Here is a 17,918-nt window from a genome sequence, read left to right as displayed (position 1 = left end):
CAAAACAATGGAAATACGTTCACCAACAATAAATCCAACCACTCAACTCGCCGCTTACCACAGTGATTCAAGAAGGGTGTGTGAGAAGACACCTAGCGATATTTTGATGTACTCATAACCATTCGCACGCAAAATTCAAATTTTGGGAACTTTCTGATAGCACCACGTATCTGTATTCAATATTAAAACATACCAACACAATCTTATTTACCTTCCAGTGCTTTACAACTAATTCTCTCTCACTGTTCCATTTCTTCTAGCTTCTAGGTATGCGTTACAAAGGAAAACATCATGTGGAGGCCACACCTGTCCATCTGTGACCTTAGTATCAGCATCTAACCTGCTGGCCAGATCTTCTAAAAATTCAGTATGAGACACTTTCACTAAAAGTTGTTGAGCAACTCCCATTTTCATCCATACAGATACAGAAAAAAACCTTGGTTTGCGTAAGGCCATAAATGGGTTCTTCCATATATCCCATTAACTGTTTCACAGATGATTCAAAATAGGAGACTTCCACAAAAATTTGCTGGGCCATTCTAATTTTAAGCCATATTGATTTGTAACAAAGCATAATTTGCGTTATACCATAAATGAAATTTTCCATGTGTCCCATAAACTCCTCCACGGATTGCAGTTTGGTACCGGAGACTTTAACAACTTTGCCGTACATTATTCCCATTTTTAAGTTTAATAAACTTCAATGAATGCTACTGATAATTTTGTATACTACATTATGGAATATTCTTCAAATTCCTTGACCTTTTATCTCTGGTGGATGTGAAGGCTGCAACTCTGAGCACAAAACCCACACACAGACCTGACTGTGGATCAAACTCAGAACCCTCTCAATAAGAGCCCACTGTCTTACACTGAGACCACCTTGCCCTATCTAATAATAATTATATTATACTGTTCTTGGTTAAATAGAACAAAATTATAACTAGGCTGAATAATCATCCATTGTGCGGTATTCTAGAGACTAGAAAACACAATACCTGTTTCCATCCTCAGGTAAAGGAGGGAAGACACTTATCTGTTAGGTCCCTTAGGTGGCCCATACATGTACGAGTCTGGCTCGGCAAGGAGCCGGGCTCGGATTAATTTCACCACACACAGACGAGTTTGGCTCATTGGAACCCTAGCCAAGTCGGACTCGCAAGCCAGACACATACATGTATGGGCCCCCTTAGAAAGAAGGCCCAGTGATTGAGGTTAGCTCTTTCTAGTTTATAGAATATCAGATGATGGACAAAGTCCAAAACCCCAGTAATTCTGAGTAATGATTTACATTATTTTAATACAAAAAGAAGAGGTATTCTGAATAATTTGTATCAATTTACAATTTTCATTGCAACCAAAAAGATGGCAGTACCTGTTCTCTTGAAATCAGCACACAGTTTCAGCCTCTTCCTAATACTGCTCTCAGAATGTGAAGGAAATGCTTTCTTAATATCATCCATCTTTATCCTGCGTGGTAGGTCTCGGCTTTTCCAGAACAGACGATATATGAAAACCTGCATTGGACATTCAGGACTCGATATTAAGACTACAAACAATGAACAGTACATATAAAACTAACCAGGAATTCAAACTGGACAATGTTAGTGAACTGACTTTCTGGTCTGTGTGAAACTTTAATGCTGAGTGATGATAATGTCACAGTGGGTTACCAAACTAAAAGAACACTTTGGAGGAACATGCTGTCAATATTTCTGTGAAGATTTGAGGGAGCATGGTGGTGCGAAATACCAGTAAACATCTACCAGACTATGTGGTGTCACACCCCAAAAAGCACAATTACTGCTGTGGGAATCTCAAATTTCACATAAAAAAATTATTCCATTACTGACTTTTCTCATTCATTTTTATGGAAATCAGGTTCCCATGCATTGCTGCATCTCTGCTGGCTTCAATCTTCCTTGTATCATTGATTTCTGGATTTACACTTAGCTCAGTTACTAGTATAACTATGAGCATTGCTATCTCTCAGGGACACTTTTCTGTGGCCCTAAAAGCAGAGAGCTTGGACATGTGAAGGAGATATAGGTTACACATTCAACTGAGGACATAACATTTCTGTCACGAACTAAACTAAAATAAGCTCTTAGAATGATGCCATGCCATGTAGCCTGGTAGAGCGTTACCAACTTTTCTGGAGGAACCAAAAGCCTCCATTTACAGGGCAAAAGATGGAAACAGTGGATTCCTCCAAAAAAAGTTGGTAACAATCTTACCAGATTACATGGCATGACATCCCAGATGACAGTAATCTTATAGCATCCACCACAAGAACCTCAAATCTTGTTCTTACATTGGTTTCATAAAAAATTAATTTCAATAGTTATGTTGCAATTTTCTCCAGCCTCCTGTTAATTCATCACTCTTAGGTTCAAATATTCTCCTCAGCATCTTGTTCTCAAACACCCTCAGTTTGTGTTTTTGCCTTAATGTCAGAGACCAAGTTTCACACCCATATAGAACATCAGACAAAATGACAGTTTTGTACATTTTAATCTTCATGTTTTCAGATAGCCTGCCACGCCATAGCTCACACAATTAGTCACCGGCTTCCTACCACAACAGCCCAGGTCTGGTCTTGTGGGATTTGTGGTGAACAAAGTGGCACTCGGGCAGGTTTTCTCTGAGTACTTCGTTTCACCTGCCAATTTTCATCCCACCAATGGCTCTACAATCACCCTCGCCTATCACCTGGGGCTGGTACAATAGGTCAGTTGTGGCCACAGTACCAAGTGGACTCAGTCTCACCCCACTATGAATACATAAAAAATAGCAGGTGAGAAGATCAAAGATTCTGACCTCAATGGCAGAAATTCCATGAATTTGATCTGCATTTAATTTATTTAAGTACAATTTTATTTGTTACTGTCATTCCAAAATATCTGTACTCTGCCACATATATAAAAGATCTGTTAGCTGTCTTAATGCTGTGGCTCTGTCTTGCATTCTGCTGCTATTCCTCTAAGAATAATTTTATTATGAAATGGTTAGGTCTGACACATTGCCTCCCTAAGATGTTTTGAACCCAAAATCTTGTATGTATTTACCACTGTGTCCTTTCCATGTCATCCTGCATGATATAGTTAGCCTAATCACAAACATTTTATAGGAGACAATTTGTGACTACATATGCATAGATGTTGTCATTCTCAAAGATCAGATGTAACTTAATTCACTGTTTAATGGAGACAAGCTGGAATGAGGTAAAGGTATGAAAGGATACATGGACTGAAGGATGATGATACAAAGGAAATCAGTACCCACTGAATTTCAATGGGCTTTCTCATTAGTAAAGCTGTCCCTGTGCTTAACTAAGTAAGCACTATGCCATGAAGGCTTAAGGGGGAGTGGATGTACAGAACCACATTTTCTTGACCTCAGCACTAGTTGGAGGTGAGTGGTCAGCTTCATGCCCCTGCCACTTTATCCCAGGGGAAAGAGCCCCCGCTACCCAGTGAAGAGGAGTACTTGTACTATGTAAATAGTAAAAATCACTTTCTTTGATGTGACTCCACATAGTCTGGTAGAAACTTACCTGTGTTCTAGAATAACCTATTGTCTCCATCTTCAGGGAAGATGAATATTCTTCTACAATGAAGACAGAGGCAGAAGGTTCCTCTGAAACATATGTAACTTTCTGCCAGACTATATAGAATCATGGCCCAGAAGACAGTACTTTTCATACAAAATGACAAGATACGGACAGCAGATTATGAGACTTGTTGCTGAGCTGCTATTTCAACTCTTCTAAAGCAACATATAATTCTCCCAACAGTCTGCTGTTCTCAGCCGTCTGGAATCTGTGTTGGAGAACACTCACCTGCAAGAAATCTCGAACAAAGTTGTTAGCTCGTTTTGAGTTAGGGCCCGGCACTTCATACAGGGGGCACTCTTGGCCAGCAACGAACAGGGCATCTATCTCTCGAACGTAATACTGCTGCCTGCCAAGGGACCACAAGCATGATTAGTATGTTTGCTGCTATCATAAAGTCCACTGAACTATCAATGGAAAAATTGTGAAAAATAGATACTTCTTCCAAAACACCTAACCTTAACAACTAGTAAAGTTCTAGTAAGACAAACATATTTACACTAAGATACCAAACTTGAAAGAACAACATGCTGCTTACATCTAGATGACATGTTTTTGGCAGAGCTTACTTGTAAAAAACAAATTTGTATCTCTATCTAAAGTTCCTACAAATAACCCTTGCCTCTAATCCACCATTCATCACCAGCATCACTGGCAAAACAAACCCTTTTGAGGCATAGCCTTCCATAGTAGATTCTGCCAGATTTGTCTTGAAATAGACCCATCTGGTTTTCACTTCGTTAGATTTTGCAACTTTTTTTTACAGAGCAAGGTCATCAGTCTTGTGTCCCCCCCCCCCAAACTGGAGGACCCTGACCCATTATTATATGCATTAAATCATGATTTCACTGAATATATACATTATCAGCAACAGAAAGTTGTTTCTGGTGCAGGTCAAGAGTGTAATACCAGCTGAAGTGTAGGTACATCTCTCACTGCTGCCTGACAGTCCATTCTGCAATAAGTACAAATTCAGGAAAGCTTTTATAGATAGTATACAAATTCAGACACAGCTAAACATTGGGTTGGCTCTGGAATTCTACAGCTCCACATGAACTCAAGAAAAAAGTGTAATATGATCTTTTATTTTTGTTGGCAAGTGCCCCTGAATCTGCTGTTTCTGTCTCTTTCTTTCAATCAGTCTGTGAAGAGCACATGTTCAACATTTGTCCTTGAAACATGTTGGTGGCTGGTTGGTGCCACACTTTGACAATTAAGTCATTTGCATTTTTAACCTCAACTGGCTGGCACATTTATAACTCATTTTCCATTCTGACAGCATTTGGGTGAATTATGTTATCCAGTTGCATATTTCAGTTGGATTAAGTTGTTCAATGCTTGTCCACTGGAGGTCTCCACAGTTGAGGGACCACAACAGCAGATCTTTTGGGCAACCAAAATGGGTGTTTAATTTTGCACTCACTCATCTCTCATGAGTGAAAAGTTCTTTCATTTAGGTAGTTCAAAAATGATTGACACTCCCTCCATAACTCCGGAAAAGCAGCAGTGTCAAAGACATACTGTAGTGCCACCTATGGCCATGAGATGACATTGCTACTGCGCACAGGTCAAACAGTGCTGCCAGGCCACAGAGTGGAAGGACGCTGGGAGCCCTCCTCCCAAGAAGTCACGACCTGGACTATTCATCCGGAAGCAAATGGCGACTGTGTTCTGGGATCATGAGGGGATCCTTCTGTTGGATTGGCTGCCCCCAGTACGACCATCGACAGTGATTGGTACTGCAATTCACTGCTCCAATGCCACCACGTAAAATGGGGGTGTGGCGTTCTTCTCCAACATGACAAGGTGCGGCCACATAGCAGTCAGCAGACCATTGCCACCCTGGGTGCTCTAGGGTACACCGTGCTGCCTCATCGGTCATTCTTGCCCGATCTTGCCCCTAGCAACTACACTCTATTCAATGCAATGCAAGACATCATTCGGGGTAAGACAGTCACCTCCAACTACGAGCTTCAGGCAGTTGTCCAGCAGTGGCACCAGGATACCCCCAAAAAATGGTTTGCTGTGCAAATACCGAAACTGCCAAAACAATGGCAAAGGTGCATAGACATTGGCGGGAAATACCGCTAATATAATACTTACGTATTTTTTTCCAATAAATGGTGTCAATCATTTTTGAACGCCCCTAGTACATGCTGTAAATACAAACCCCTGGCTTTAGTTCCCTTCTGAAGGAAGTTGTGCCACTAATTTTTATCGCCATTGCCCTGATTTGAACCCACAATCCTTGGGTCCAATGGTGAGCATATTAACACTGGACCACTGAGACAGAGTTTCCTTGAAGTAAGGCAATATAAAATGAGAAAGAAAACCTCACAGATGAATGGGCAGCATGCCTGCATTATATTTGAGAAGTCAAATCACAGCCCAGAGACTGAGGTTTCCATGGCTTTCCTCAGTCCCTCCAGGCAAATACCAGGACAGTGTCTTACATTATGCCATCTCCACTTCCTTTCATGTACATTTCAATTCATTTTCACTACCTATCCTACCATTCAATGCTGTACAATCTACTACTGACAGAGCTGTTAAATAAAAAATTAACGAATTTTCTACCTTCAGTGTTTATGTTTTTATATGGGCCAGACAGCAACCTAATCTCTCCATCTACTCCTACCTTCCCCAAGTTCCTCATTCTCCCCAAATTCCCCCCATTTTCTTCCTCTTGAGAGATTTCCTTTTAGCTTCACTTCAATATCTATTTTAGAACACTGGCTCTGTGTAATTCTTAAAATCTGCCTATACCATAGTATTCTATCATTTAATAATTTGTCCTTTGAGGCAATTCTCTAAATCCCTCCAATATTTTAGTTCTTTCTTTTACTTCTATAAATAAATAAACAATAACATGGAAAGGCGATCGTGCTTCCAAACCTTGTCCTGATGACCAGGAAGTCAGTATCCGGAACGTTATGCTCATATATGGGGGCTCGATACATGTTGTTCTCTACTGCTTGCAATGACTGCCCAGGCGGCAAGTGACCCAGAAAGGGAGAAGTGTGCGCATATGCCACTTCTCCATATCGGTACTCTTGTGGTCCCTGATCCTTGCCAGCCCGTCTCTTATAATAGTTCTTTATTTTGGAGCACATTCCAACCTAGAAAAGAAGACAAAACATAACTGAAGAGGTAGAAACAGACTTTATTAATAGACTCAGATAGTCATCTTATGGGTTATGACACTTTACAAACTTCTAGGCAGATACCAATATGTCAGAGGAACATAGTGCCTCGATCTTCAGCGTTAAATTATGTAGGATGAGGACAGTTTGATTATACAGGCAGAATGCAAGAAGATGGTCACTGGGACTAACTCAATCTCAATTTTTTTATCTAAATTTCCATGCTGAAAAGTTCTTCTTATACAAACCTACTGACAAAGAAAATGCAAATCTTCCTGCTGATCTAGATAAAGGGAAACTTATGAAACATTCTGATCATAATTCCAGTCACAGATTGAAATTAACCAACCAATGAAAGTTCACCTGATTTATAAGCGGTGGATGTTCTTCACAGAACTCAATTAGAACCAAATCTCCATCCCGTCCTGTAAGATCTTCAGCAGTCCTCATGAAGAAGACATCCCCACCCCCTGAGGCAGCTCGTTCTTGCTCTCGTTGCTTAAGAAATAAATACAGATCATTAATATTCAGGTATAACCAGGCAAGCAAACTGCCAATTTATTAATATTCACACATCACTTGGTTCCTCAAACTGCAGGGCACAACCCCCTAGGGAATCACCAGGTTTTCATGAATGATTTAAAATTCAATTGCACCCATGCGTGAATTCGGAAAGTCAGTAAGCCAATAGGATTTAATATCTGTGCTTTCAGAAAATGTATCTGCAGCCAGCTACACATTTTACAGCGCCATGCCATAGCTCAGGCAGTTAGTCGTCAGTTTCCCACCACTGTAGCCCGAGTTCCATCCCATGTGACGTCACATGGGATCTGTGGTGAACAAGGTGGCACTGGGGCAGGTTTTCACAGAGTACTTTTCAGTTTCCCCTGCCATTTCCCATTCCACCAACTGCCCTGCATTCATTAATCAGCCTATCATCTGGGACTGGTACAATAGGCCAAATAGTGGCTGACATACCAAGTGGACTCAGTCTCATCCCATCCAAAAAAAATAAAATTAAATAATTAACCACCTTTAATTTTCTTCATGGCTGCACACGAACATACTATGACTTACTGTAGATGCAGAGAGGCTGTAAAGCTATTTAGGTTCCTGCTGTCATACATCCTGATATGGAAATGGAACAACTCGAGAGGAACTGCATTTTTGGATGACTGAACGAATATTTTCAGAAAACTGCCAGGCCTTATACATGAAAATCTACAGACCTCTGAACACAGCTGTCACATAAGCAGACTCTAACAGTGACACTTCCATTTCTTAAGAAGGAGTGTTTTATTACAACTGAAACTGGCCACAAAGTTAGAATATAAACAATGGTAAACAAATAACAGCTTTGTTCAGTTCCACATAAAATGTAAGGCACAAGCAGATGCACTAGTTATCACCTTTAATGCCTACAAGTTGTTTTAATTTATTACATAATTTTGGACATACCTAATTTGTACATCACATACCTTTGCCTTTTTCTTGATATGTTTGAGAAGCGGAAGAACTGGATGAGGTCCAGGATGTGCAAGAATCCCGTGGGAGAACCTCTTCATGGGTGGACGATGGAAGTTACGGAGTCTCATTGGACCCATGTGGGTCTGCACGAAAGGCGCACGGAGCTCTACCACAGGGGTTGAGTGCTGAATCAGGTTGCCGCCACCCACCTTAAGTCGCAATGAAGACTCAGACGATCGTGGCATGTAATATCTAAAAAAGATAACAAATGGATCAAACTTTTGCTGTTTCTAAAAATGAATGATCATGTACTGCTTTTATGCACTTTTAACCACAAATTTCTGTCTGAAAGTTTTAGCATGTAAAATGTATGAATACTACATTTCACAGTATAATTTTACATGTTCAGTTGAGATAAAGTTTTCCCTGTGCTTAAATAATTAAGCACTATATAATGAAGGCATATGGGAGAGTGGATGTATAAAACGACATTTTCTTTACCCTNCCTCCCGAAGTTTGGTCCATTCCTCCTGGGACACCCTGTATAATGAAGACATATGGGAGAGTGGATGTATAAAACGACATTTTCTTTACCTCAGCACTAGCTGGAGGTCAGTGGTCAGCTTCACGCCCTGGCCCCTTAACCCCCGGGGAAAAAGCCCCCTGTACCCATTGGATAGGTTGCATGGACCTCAGAGCTGGTCTGGATGGCGTGGAGAAAATTCTTCACCCTACTGAGACTTGAAATGTGATTACTTGCTTCTCCATCCCATAGCTAGTTGCTATACCGACTACACTAACCTGGCTCCTTACACATGATCAACTGAATTACATCTGCATATAATGACATGATAATGACTCCTATAAAGAAAAAGGGTGATTAACATTCTTTTCCATGTAATTTATAATCATTATTTTGAACTTGGCCATATAACTGTTCCACATGACACCCTGTTAAACTGCTATTTAATGCTAATTTAACACTTGATAATCAAATTCCTTCACTACTGAATGCAATAAGGCATTAAACACCACTGACTGTCATCACTGAAACATGTAACATATTTAATGTTGGGGTACCCATTGAACAATAACATTACTTTTATGAGAGCTTTGTCTTCTCCATTTGTTTTCAATTTCCTGTGCTACTTGCTGTCCATCTCTACACAAAGAAGTGGAAACGGCAAATGATGGAAGGCAAACCCATGCTGTACTGTGTAACAATAACAGCTGTTCCTAGACAGAAAGAGGGGTGGGCTGATTGTTTAAATTGACTTGTCATGGTTCGTGTCACCAGTATTCTCCTCGTCTTCAAGCTGTTTACGACTGATAAACTGTATGCTGACGACAATGCAGAGAAACAGATGAAATATGTTGGGTTACTGACCAAAGACAATGGATAAAAGATAAACGCATACTGAGTTGTATTTGATGGTAGAAATATATGATGAAACATATTCTGGCCACTTGTGATTCCACTCAAACCCTGCCAACTTACAGAATATAGTCTATAGGATTCTGACAACAGTGTATAACACTCAGGATAACAGGTTTTTTTTGGATTTTGCCCATCATCTGGCCTTCTAGTGTTCTGGTATACTGGAAGATGGATAAAGTCCAAAAACCTAGTAACCCTGAGTGTTACAGAAAACAGTGTAAAATTTTTCATTTTTGTGTCTGTAGTGATTTCATACTAGTGGAAGAGATATTTCTATTTATGAATTTTAATAATCAATGAAAAGTATGCAATGCAGTCTGGTAAACTGAACAACAGCAACAGAAACCATTCAGGACTGGTAACTATCAGTCTGATGACAAAGGTGCAGTAAGGGTGTTCAGCACTATCAGTATATAAAAGAGCCAGATGGGTGAATAGATTGTATTTCCACAGACTGGTACAAGAAAACCAGTCACTTCCTTGTGGTCAATATAGAGAGGATAAAACATGTACAGAATCATAGCATGAAATGCCAAAATGGACAAGACAACAAGACAGACAAATGGCCATGTATGAATTAACATGCTTTTGCCAGCTCTGCAAAAAGTGTAGGCAACTGTGGCAGGTGGCCAAATTTACAGCTTTCACTATATGTTCATTGCACTACTAAACTATGTTGGTAAGTTCATTCAGTTACTGTACTGCCACGGCATGGATACTGCAGTGCGATAACACTATACTCCATCTACTGTGTGAATGATGATTCAGACTGTTATATCATCACTGGAAAGTTACTACTTTTTGACAGACATGAGTACCACGAATCCTCCTGGGGGTAAAGGGTGGTTGGTGCGTAAGGCTGACAACATCCCTGCCACCTGTGGGTTCACTGTCTAGAAAATGTGGAAGCCTTGATGTCTCACAACCCTATGGCCATCCACAGCCTGTTACAGGGACACCTTTGCCTTTCTGCAGTATTCATCTAGCAGTGGGAAACTGAAATATAATTATGCAGGACTTTTCTCTCATGAGGCTACCTACACAAGTTACAATCTACCCTGCTTCAAGAATAGACAAACTTGAGTGGAATACTTGCATCTGGATAGGAGGGGCACCTTGCCCAAGGAGGATATGCAAACTAGAATGCAAACTGATCCACTAAAATCATGTTACCTGTCATTGGACACGTTGAAGGGATCCCTATCTGGCGATTTTGGTGGTGGTGGGGGCGTGTCTTCCTCCATCACATTGATTACTCCTGCTTTGCCCAGGAGAATTTTGGATTTCTTCACATGTGGATGAGGGATTTTAACTTTTGCAGGAACCACAGAATCAATTCGCTGTTTTGCTGGGTCGATGTCATCAGGAATACCCAACACAATGTTGTCATCATTCGGATCCAGTGTAAGAATCTTTGGTTTGGGAATGTGGGTCATATTCTCGGAGTCCCAGATAACCTCATCCTCCCATACACCATAAACCAGTTCTTCATTTTCGACAGGAAAGATGGAGTACCAGGTGTCATCAGTATTGTCCTCAGTCCTCTGAGGGTGCTTGTTGTTCATCAGCCTGTCAAGAGTGAAAAATTCTCAACTTTTCGACAAAGCTTTGATTCAGGCTGCCTGAAAGAGGCAACGACACTGGGAACTACTGGTAGAATGTAAATACATATTTGTTTTCTATCAACAGCAGATGTTACTTGGTACTGAATGAGAAGAGAGGAAGATTATACAGTGAAATGAAAAGGATGGGGCAAGAAGTTGTGGTGTACTTATGTATGCCCCAAGAGGATGGAGAATACTGCAAGATAAGGAGCTTCACAACTTGTCATCACTAAATATTATTTGGGTAATCAAATTACAGAGGGAAAGCTAGGCAGAACAAGCAACATGTATTGACAAGAAGAAAAATGCATACAGCATATTAAATGGCAAACCTGAAGGAAAGAAACCACTTGGTAGATGTAGGCATACATGGGAATATAATATTAAAATGGATCTCAGATAAGTAGTGTGTGATGATGTGAACTGTATTCACCTGGCTCAGGATGTGGACCAGTCACAATTTCTTGTGAATACAATATTTGTAATGACATGAAGATACATACATCTGAGACGACTTATTCTGCTTGTTTGCAGAAGCTGACAGTCCTGCCAGCTGACTGGAAGCCAACCTCACTGTTCCTCCCACTATGTGTGGAACGCCTTTGCCTGGCTGGCTGAATGCCTGGGCAGTCCGGTTGCCACTGCTGGGTACCCATCCAGCAGCATTTGTCTTGCAGTTCAGTTTCTGCATCACCTGTATTTAGCAATGCATGCCACACATGTAAATACACAAGCTTTCTTTTTGTATATAGTGAAATTCATACTTGATGAAAACAAGGGAATGGCTTTTTTAACACTACACTGAGGGTTTCACAAGGTGCGGGTTATGGAAAATTACATCCCAGAACCATTCATCTTCTTATAAGATATACTGTCAAGAACTATGATATATGTATTATATTGTGACATGGATGGTGCAACGGGAAGTGGGGGCACGTGAACTCTGCGGTCTCGCGAGTGACGTCACATACCCCCACTCCTTCCATCAGTATGCAACGCTCGGTAAACACCCCCTCCCCCGCAGTGACATAACAGAAGAGCAACTGCATCAGGCAACCATTGCCACGGTGACGTAACAGCACTTCCCACAGTGACGTAACAAGGGATACTGCGGTTACTACACAGCAGTAAACAACTCTTGACAGCGTTGCCCACTAACGCCTGTAAACACGTCAATTATGCAACAGGGAAGCGAGGCGCACTTTCCTCTGTCTGGCTGAGGGTTTATAAGAGAACTGCAATGCCTAAGCAGCACAACGGTGTTATAATTAATTGTAGCTATGACTTGTAGGTTGTTAAATAAACCAATTAACAATCCGAACATTGTCTTCAGTAGTAAAACACATTACAATATATATCTTTATATATAGGTAGTTGAACCGTTTATACACATATACATACAATTAATGTTATTAACAATTATTTTTAACATTATTCTGTAATAAATTTAACAATTTATTAACAATAAATGTTATCTGTAAAATAATATTATATTTCAGCATCCTGTTGCACTGATGTATCACTCTTTCACAAATTTCCATCTCTAATGAAACAAACCATTCACAGTGTCTCTTTTACTTTCAAATGTCATTAAAATCAATACAAGGGATATAGAGGCGACTAGTGAGAACTACACACAAAGGTGGCATAAAATGAACGCTGCAGAATGAAGATAACGTGGAGCAAACAGAGAGTGTTCGTTCTCAAACAAACACATTTTAGTGTAAACGACGATATGCAAATAGCATGAGATGCACTGACATATGAACTGGTGCAGTGCAGCAGTTTCAGTTTCAGATTTTCTGAAGATGGCCTTGCAAGACTGAAACACGTTGAAATGAAATATAATTTTAAAGACATTTTCAAATAATGGAGAGACTGTGAACGGTTTGTGTTGCATTAGAAATGGAAATTAGTGAACAAGTGATATCTGTAAAATAATTAATGATGTCAAATAAACACTGAGAGAACCTCAGTCAAGAACCAAAGCAACTACGATGGCACAAGCAGTAGCAATTTATAACAGAGAGAAAATGTATCAATTGTTATTTCAGTCACACCTGCACAGAATTAAGTTACAAGTTCTGTAAAGTCAAAAATGTCTTACATTTATTGTAGATTATTTAGTAAATACAAGAAAATAATATGATGTTCATATTGATTTTCAGCTGGGACCAGAAAAAAAATATTCATTACACAAAGGATTTGCATCAAATCAGAACACTACAGAACAGAACAGAATTTCAGAATACTTTTTAATGTATCCTGCTTTATTAACAACTATTAATTAATTGCAAATGTGTGTAATGAAGCATGAATTGAAGATCATAAATGGTAACAGCTGAACATGCTGGATGTTGACATACAACTATTTTTGACAGAATACAGGAAATCATTTAATCAAGTAACTATCTTGAGGACCACATCACCTTCCTAGCTTCTTCTAGAGTGGTGAAGGACTGAATCCCTTGGTACTGTGGCCTCAACTGTATCTACTACAGCAGCCCCTGATGACAGACAAGCATGGACCATTGGTGGAATGACAAATGGTAGGGGAAATTGAAGTACTCAGAGAGAAACAGCCCCAGTGCCACTTTGTCAATAACTTCCACTAATCATCTCAGCTGTTTAGCTTAGACAGCAACATTTTCTAGAATATCTCCATTCCACACAAAACCTACAATTACAAATCCTTTGCCTTCACTTCCATGCCTGATGTCATCTGCTTTAATGTTGCAATCTTATGTTAACACATTAAACACCCCCAAAACCATGGCTGTATGTTTGAAATACATGTTTATCTGCAAGAATAACAACACTCCACTGTATACACATATATATATATATATATATATGTTTCAGGACTAAGATGACTTCATAGAATCTCAAATACATGTTGAATGGATAATGCCATGAGATTTAAGATCTGTGTGGGGAGAAGTGAAGAGGGCACAGAGTAGTGTAGTTCGTTGAGGCACTGTGCTACAAGCTGGAAGGTTGTGGATTTGATTTGATCCCTCCAGCTGCATTATGGCCCTGGGGTCGATTCAGCCTCGAACAGAAATGAGTACCAACAATCTTCCTGGGGGTAAAGGGCAGCCAGTGTGTAAGGCTGACAACCTCAGCACCATCCATAAGCCAACTGTCCAGAAAATGCCAAGCCTTGATGTCTCACAAATGGGCCTCCATGGCCTGTTACAGGGATAGCTTTACCTTTTACCTTTACCATGGGAAGTAGTGGCTTTGGACAATAAACTGAGGAAGTTCTTAAATGAATGAAATTCAACATAGAGATTGCTGACATGGGATCACAGGAAGTGAACAGTAAATGAGGAAAAACCATAAACTGAGAAACATTAAATGGAGGTTTTGCTGTACATGTGTAGTCTTTAACTTTCTAATTTGAGTGTTATTCCATCTTTAAAGTTTTAGCCTTTGGCAAGGAGACCAACCACACCCCCCAAAAATAAAAGATACTTATTTCAGTAAATTGTAAGACCAAACTTTCAAACAATTTAACATGATCTACAGTAAAGATAACAGTGAAAAACATGAGGTATACAAACTTACTAAGAAGTAACAACATTTTAATTCAGACTCCTTCCAGCTTATCTTATGAAACCATTAATGCTGCAGTTTATTATACAGAAATTACTTTATGCTTAATATCGTCCCCATTCCACACCACTTCATCCTCCCAGTGCAGCTGCGAAACCATCAAGTATGAGTCATCCGGGAAGTCCTCAGCTACATCCTTCTTCTCTTCGTCATCAGGCTGCTGCATGCAAAAATATGTACAAGTTTGCTGAGTGATCACAAAACTCACAGAAAGAAGTAGACAATGTCATGAGTTTTATCTTCTGGGACAGAAAGCCATGTAGTCTATCATGACATGCAGACCCATGACTAGGGAATGAGTCAACAAACACATTTCCATGGAGATGGATTCTTGGAAACCAACCCGCTACAGGCTGAAATGTCCATGGATACAGGGTACAGGTGATCAACAGGCATTTCTGTGAATATGGATACGCTATATAACAGGAAATCCAGATCATACCAAAACAGAGAGACCAGAATGGAGCCAGTCAATAGTCCAGTCTGAACTCAGTCACCTACTGTGAGTTATTGTAATTTATTGTGATTACGAGTGACTGTAAAGGAGCAATCAATAAATCCAATCATCCGATCCAAACTCCGTCTATTAGTCATGCCCATAAAATGTGACACTACTGTCAACTTACACAGCCTTATATCTCACAAGACAAAGCTCTTCATAACCACTGCTCAGAGAACCTAAGACATAAGAGAACTACACTGCCTACGAAGCCAGTTGAATTGTAGTAGTCACCGAGTTCAGTTGTAACGAGTGAATCGCGATAGTGTGATGAGATTTGTGTGTAGGGTTCTAAAGTGTGTAAACCCGTAACAGTGTATACTTAATTGTAGCCAAGACTTGTAGGTTGTTAAATAAACCAATTAGCAATCCAAACGGCGTCTTCGGTAACGAAACACGTTACAATATGTATATCAGTCCTAACAGTCTCACAGCATGTGGAATTCCTTGCAACATAGAAGAGCAAAGGAGAGGGATGTATCAGAAATTGGGTCTACACATCACAACATACTTTTGAAAATCTTGGTTCCATCTGCCAAAATATTTTTAAAAATTTGGAACAAAATTCAGCCAACAGGTGTCAAGAGTCTATCAAAAATTATCACAATGCAACACCTTGCATTAGATGAGTGGAATATTTTTAAAAATCAACTAGAAGCTGTATCATGGACACAAACATACATGCTACATAACATGCAACTATTTGTCTTGTGGCCTTGAAAGAGTTAACTGCAGACTGTGACATAAAAGCTCTGATTAAAATAATGTTTAATTAAGAGAAGTGAGAAGTAACCATTTAACATTAAGTGGGAACTTCATGAACTGCAGAGTTTAATGTACCTTATCTCTAAGTTTGAAGCCGTAATTGAACCCTTCGCCTGTTTCTGGCACTTCCAGCATGTCATACCAGACCTGTGCAGGCCCGAATCTCCAGTCCGCCACCTTGGGCTCCATATCATTACTATCCCCCTGTTCCTGGTTGCCACTCTGTGATTTGTCTTCCACTGGACGCAGAAGTTTGTCCTACAACATTGCAAATCATTCAGTTCTGAAACAGACTAAGATATGAACCGCACAACTGGGGAAAGAGGCCACAGCCCTACAAGGGAATAAGAACTGTGTCAGAAAATCACCTCATCATCAGACTGGCACATGTCTGGTGTTGGTGGTGGTGCAAAGTTGAATGTCCATCCTCTCTTCTTGTCTCGTTGATTGTCTTGATCAGATCCAGAGTCAGAGTGATCATGGTGATGCTGTTTACGCCGTCGCCGTCGCTTCCGTACACTGCGCCAGACCTGTGGTAGACTGCTTGGTTTGCCTGGACCAAATAGTCGCGAGAAACAAAGGACCTGCAGCATAATAAGTATGAAACTTTAATCTTTACTGGCCGTGCAATGCAGAGCCTTACTGGCATATGCTTGATCTAGCTAGACAAACTGTGTATTTCTTAAATAGTTTGACATGATGGCTGAAAGTCAGAATATTCAAAGTGGTGAAGACATCCATTGCTAGGCAACAGAAACCTAGAGTTGGCCACTGCTAAGCAATGGCTCTGTAAACATGTATCTCTGGCAAAAGAGGCTGAAGCAGCAGTGGAGGGATTGGTAGAGAAGAAACACACAACAACAGAAGAGCTGCTGTAGGTGGTGTTTTGTCCGGGGAACTGCAGTCAGCGGTTAGGAATTAAGAAAGTGAGCCTGCAGGCAGTCAATACTAGCCAGTGGTCAACAGAGTTTGCTAGGTGGCAGACAATGGCCTGGGGTTGTGGCCATGAATAGTAAGTGTGAGACTGGTGCCTGCCAGCAAGGACAGGAGCCGCTGAACACAGAAACTGTGGAAACTATAGCACTGGGAGCTGCTATCAAGCAACAACTGGTGAAGACACAGCAGGCCGAAAAGACTTATTGTGTGCTGTAGTGAAGTGTAAATACAACATGATGCCATACCTTGTCCACACGGAAGTCTGGAAAAATTTCAGTGATGTCAACATTCTCATATTTGGAAGGCAGCATTGCTGCTAATGGGGTGTCCAGTTTCCGCCGTCTGCCGTCTCCACTTGTAGCTTCATGTTCACTTGCGTTCTCATCTTTTCCTGCACCTGGCAGAGGTGGAGGTGGCATGAGCTGGGTGTCAGACTTCAAGCCTGTGTCCTCATCATCAGCATCATATTCTGTTCCATCTTCCACCTTCAATGCAGTATCACACTGCAGAATAGCTTTCATCTCGGATACATCATCCGCCAGTTCATTTATGTCTGAGTAGTCCACGGCTGATGGTGACTTGATGTCATAGTCTGTGGAAAATAAATTCATATCCTTCTGTGCATGTAAAAACATTCTGTACATGATTTATCATTGTTATTAAGAAATTTCAGGTTATCATATCAATAAACTGCAGAGCCTAAGTTATATATTATATTATATTATATAACTGATGCCGGAAGCAGCGTCATAAGCAGCGACTTGAAGCACAGAGCAAATGATGCTCGAGATGGTTCAAGTTTGTATAGCAACAGGCGTGACCAGTGTGGTTTGAA

General features: G+C 40.4%; 1 protein-coding gene across 7 annotated transcripts in view; it reads right to left on the bottom strand.

Moving 5' to 3' along the window:
• Positions 1-17,918, bottom strand: part of LOC111875561 (transcription initiation factor TFIID subunit 1) — a 59,187-nt gene that overhangs the window by 31,677 nt on the left and 9,592 nt on the right. For 5 of the 7 annotated variants that reach the window (XM_023871895.2, XM_023871900.2, XM_023871899.2 and 2 more), the window contains exons 3-13: positions 17,329-17,675; positions 16,516-16,731; positions 16,223-16,405; positions 14,921-15,043; positions 11,769-11,959; positions 10,835-11,230; positions 8,235-8,475; positions 7,120-7,254; positions 6,509-6,732; positions 3,842-3,962; positions 1,376-1,517 (exon numbers count right to left, since the gene is read on the bottom strand). In XM_023871895.2, coding sequence (XP_023727663.1) covers positions 1,376-1,517; positions 3,842-3,962; positions 6,509-6,732; positions 7,120-7,254; positions 8,235-8,475; positions 10,835-11,230; positions 11,769-11,959; positions 14,921-15,043; positions 16,223-16,405; positions 16,516-16,731; positions 17,329-17,675 — 2,319 coding nt within the window. The remainder of the gene's footprint in view (positions 1-1,375; positions 1,518-3,841; positions 3,963-6,508; positions 6,733-7,119; positions 7,255-8,234; positions 8,476-10,834; positions 11,231-11,768; positions 11,960-14,920; positions 15,044-16,222; positions 16,406-16,515; positions 16,732-17,328; positions 17,676-17,918) is intronic. The other 2 variants (XM_023871896.2, XM_023871901.2) reach the window with 1 other exon arrangement.

Source organism: Cryptotermes secundus, unplaced genomic scaffold (genome assembly GCF_002891405.2).
Source record: "Cryptotermes secundus unplaced genomic scaffold, Csec_1.0 scaffold1251, whole genome shotgun sequence".
NCBI classification, from domain to species: domain Eukaryota; kingdom Metazoa; phylum Arthropoda; class Insecta; order Blattodea; family Kalotermitidae; genus Cryptotermes; species Cryptotermes secundus.
This window is presented reverse-complemented; position numbering and strand designations above follow the sequence as displayed.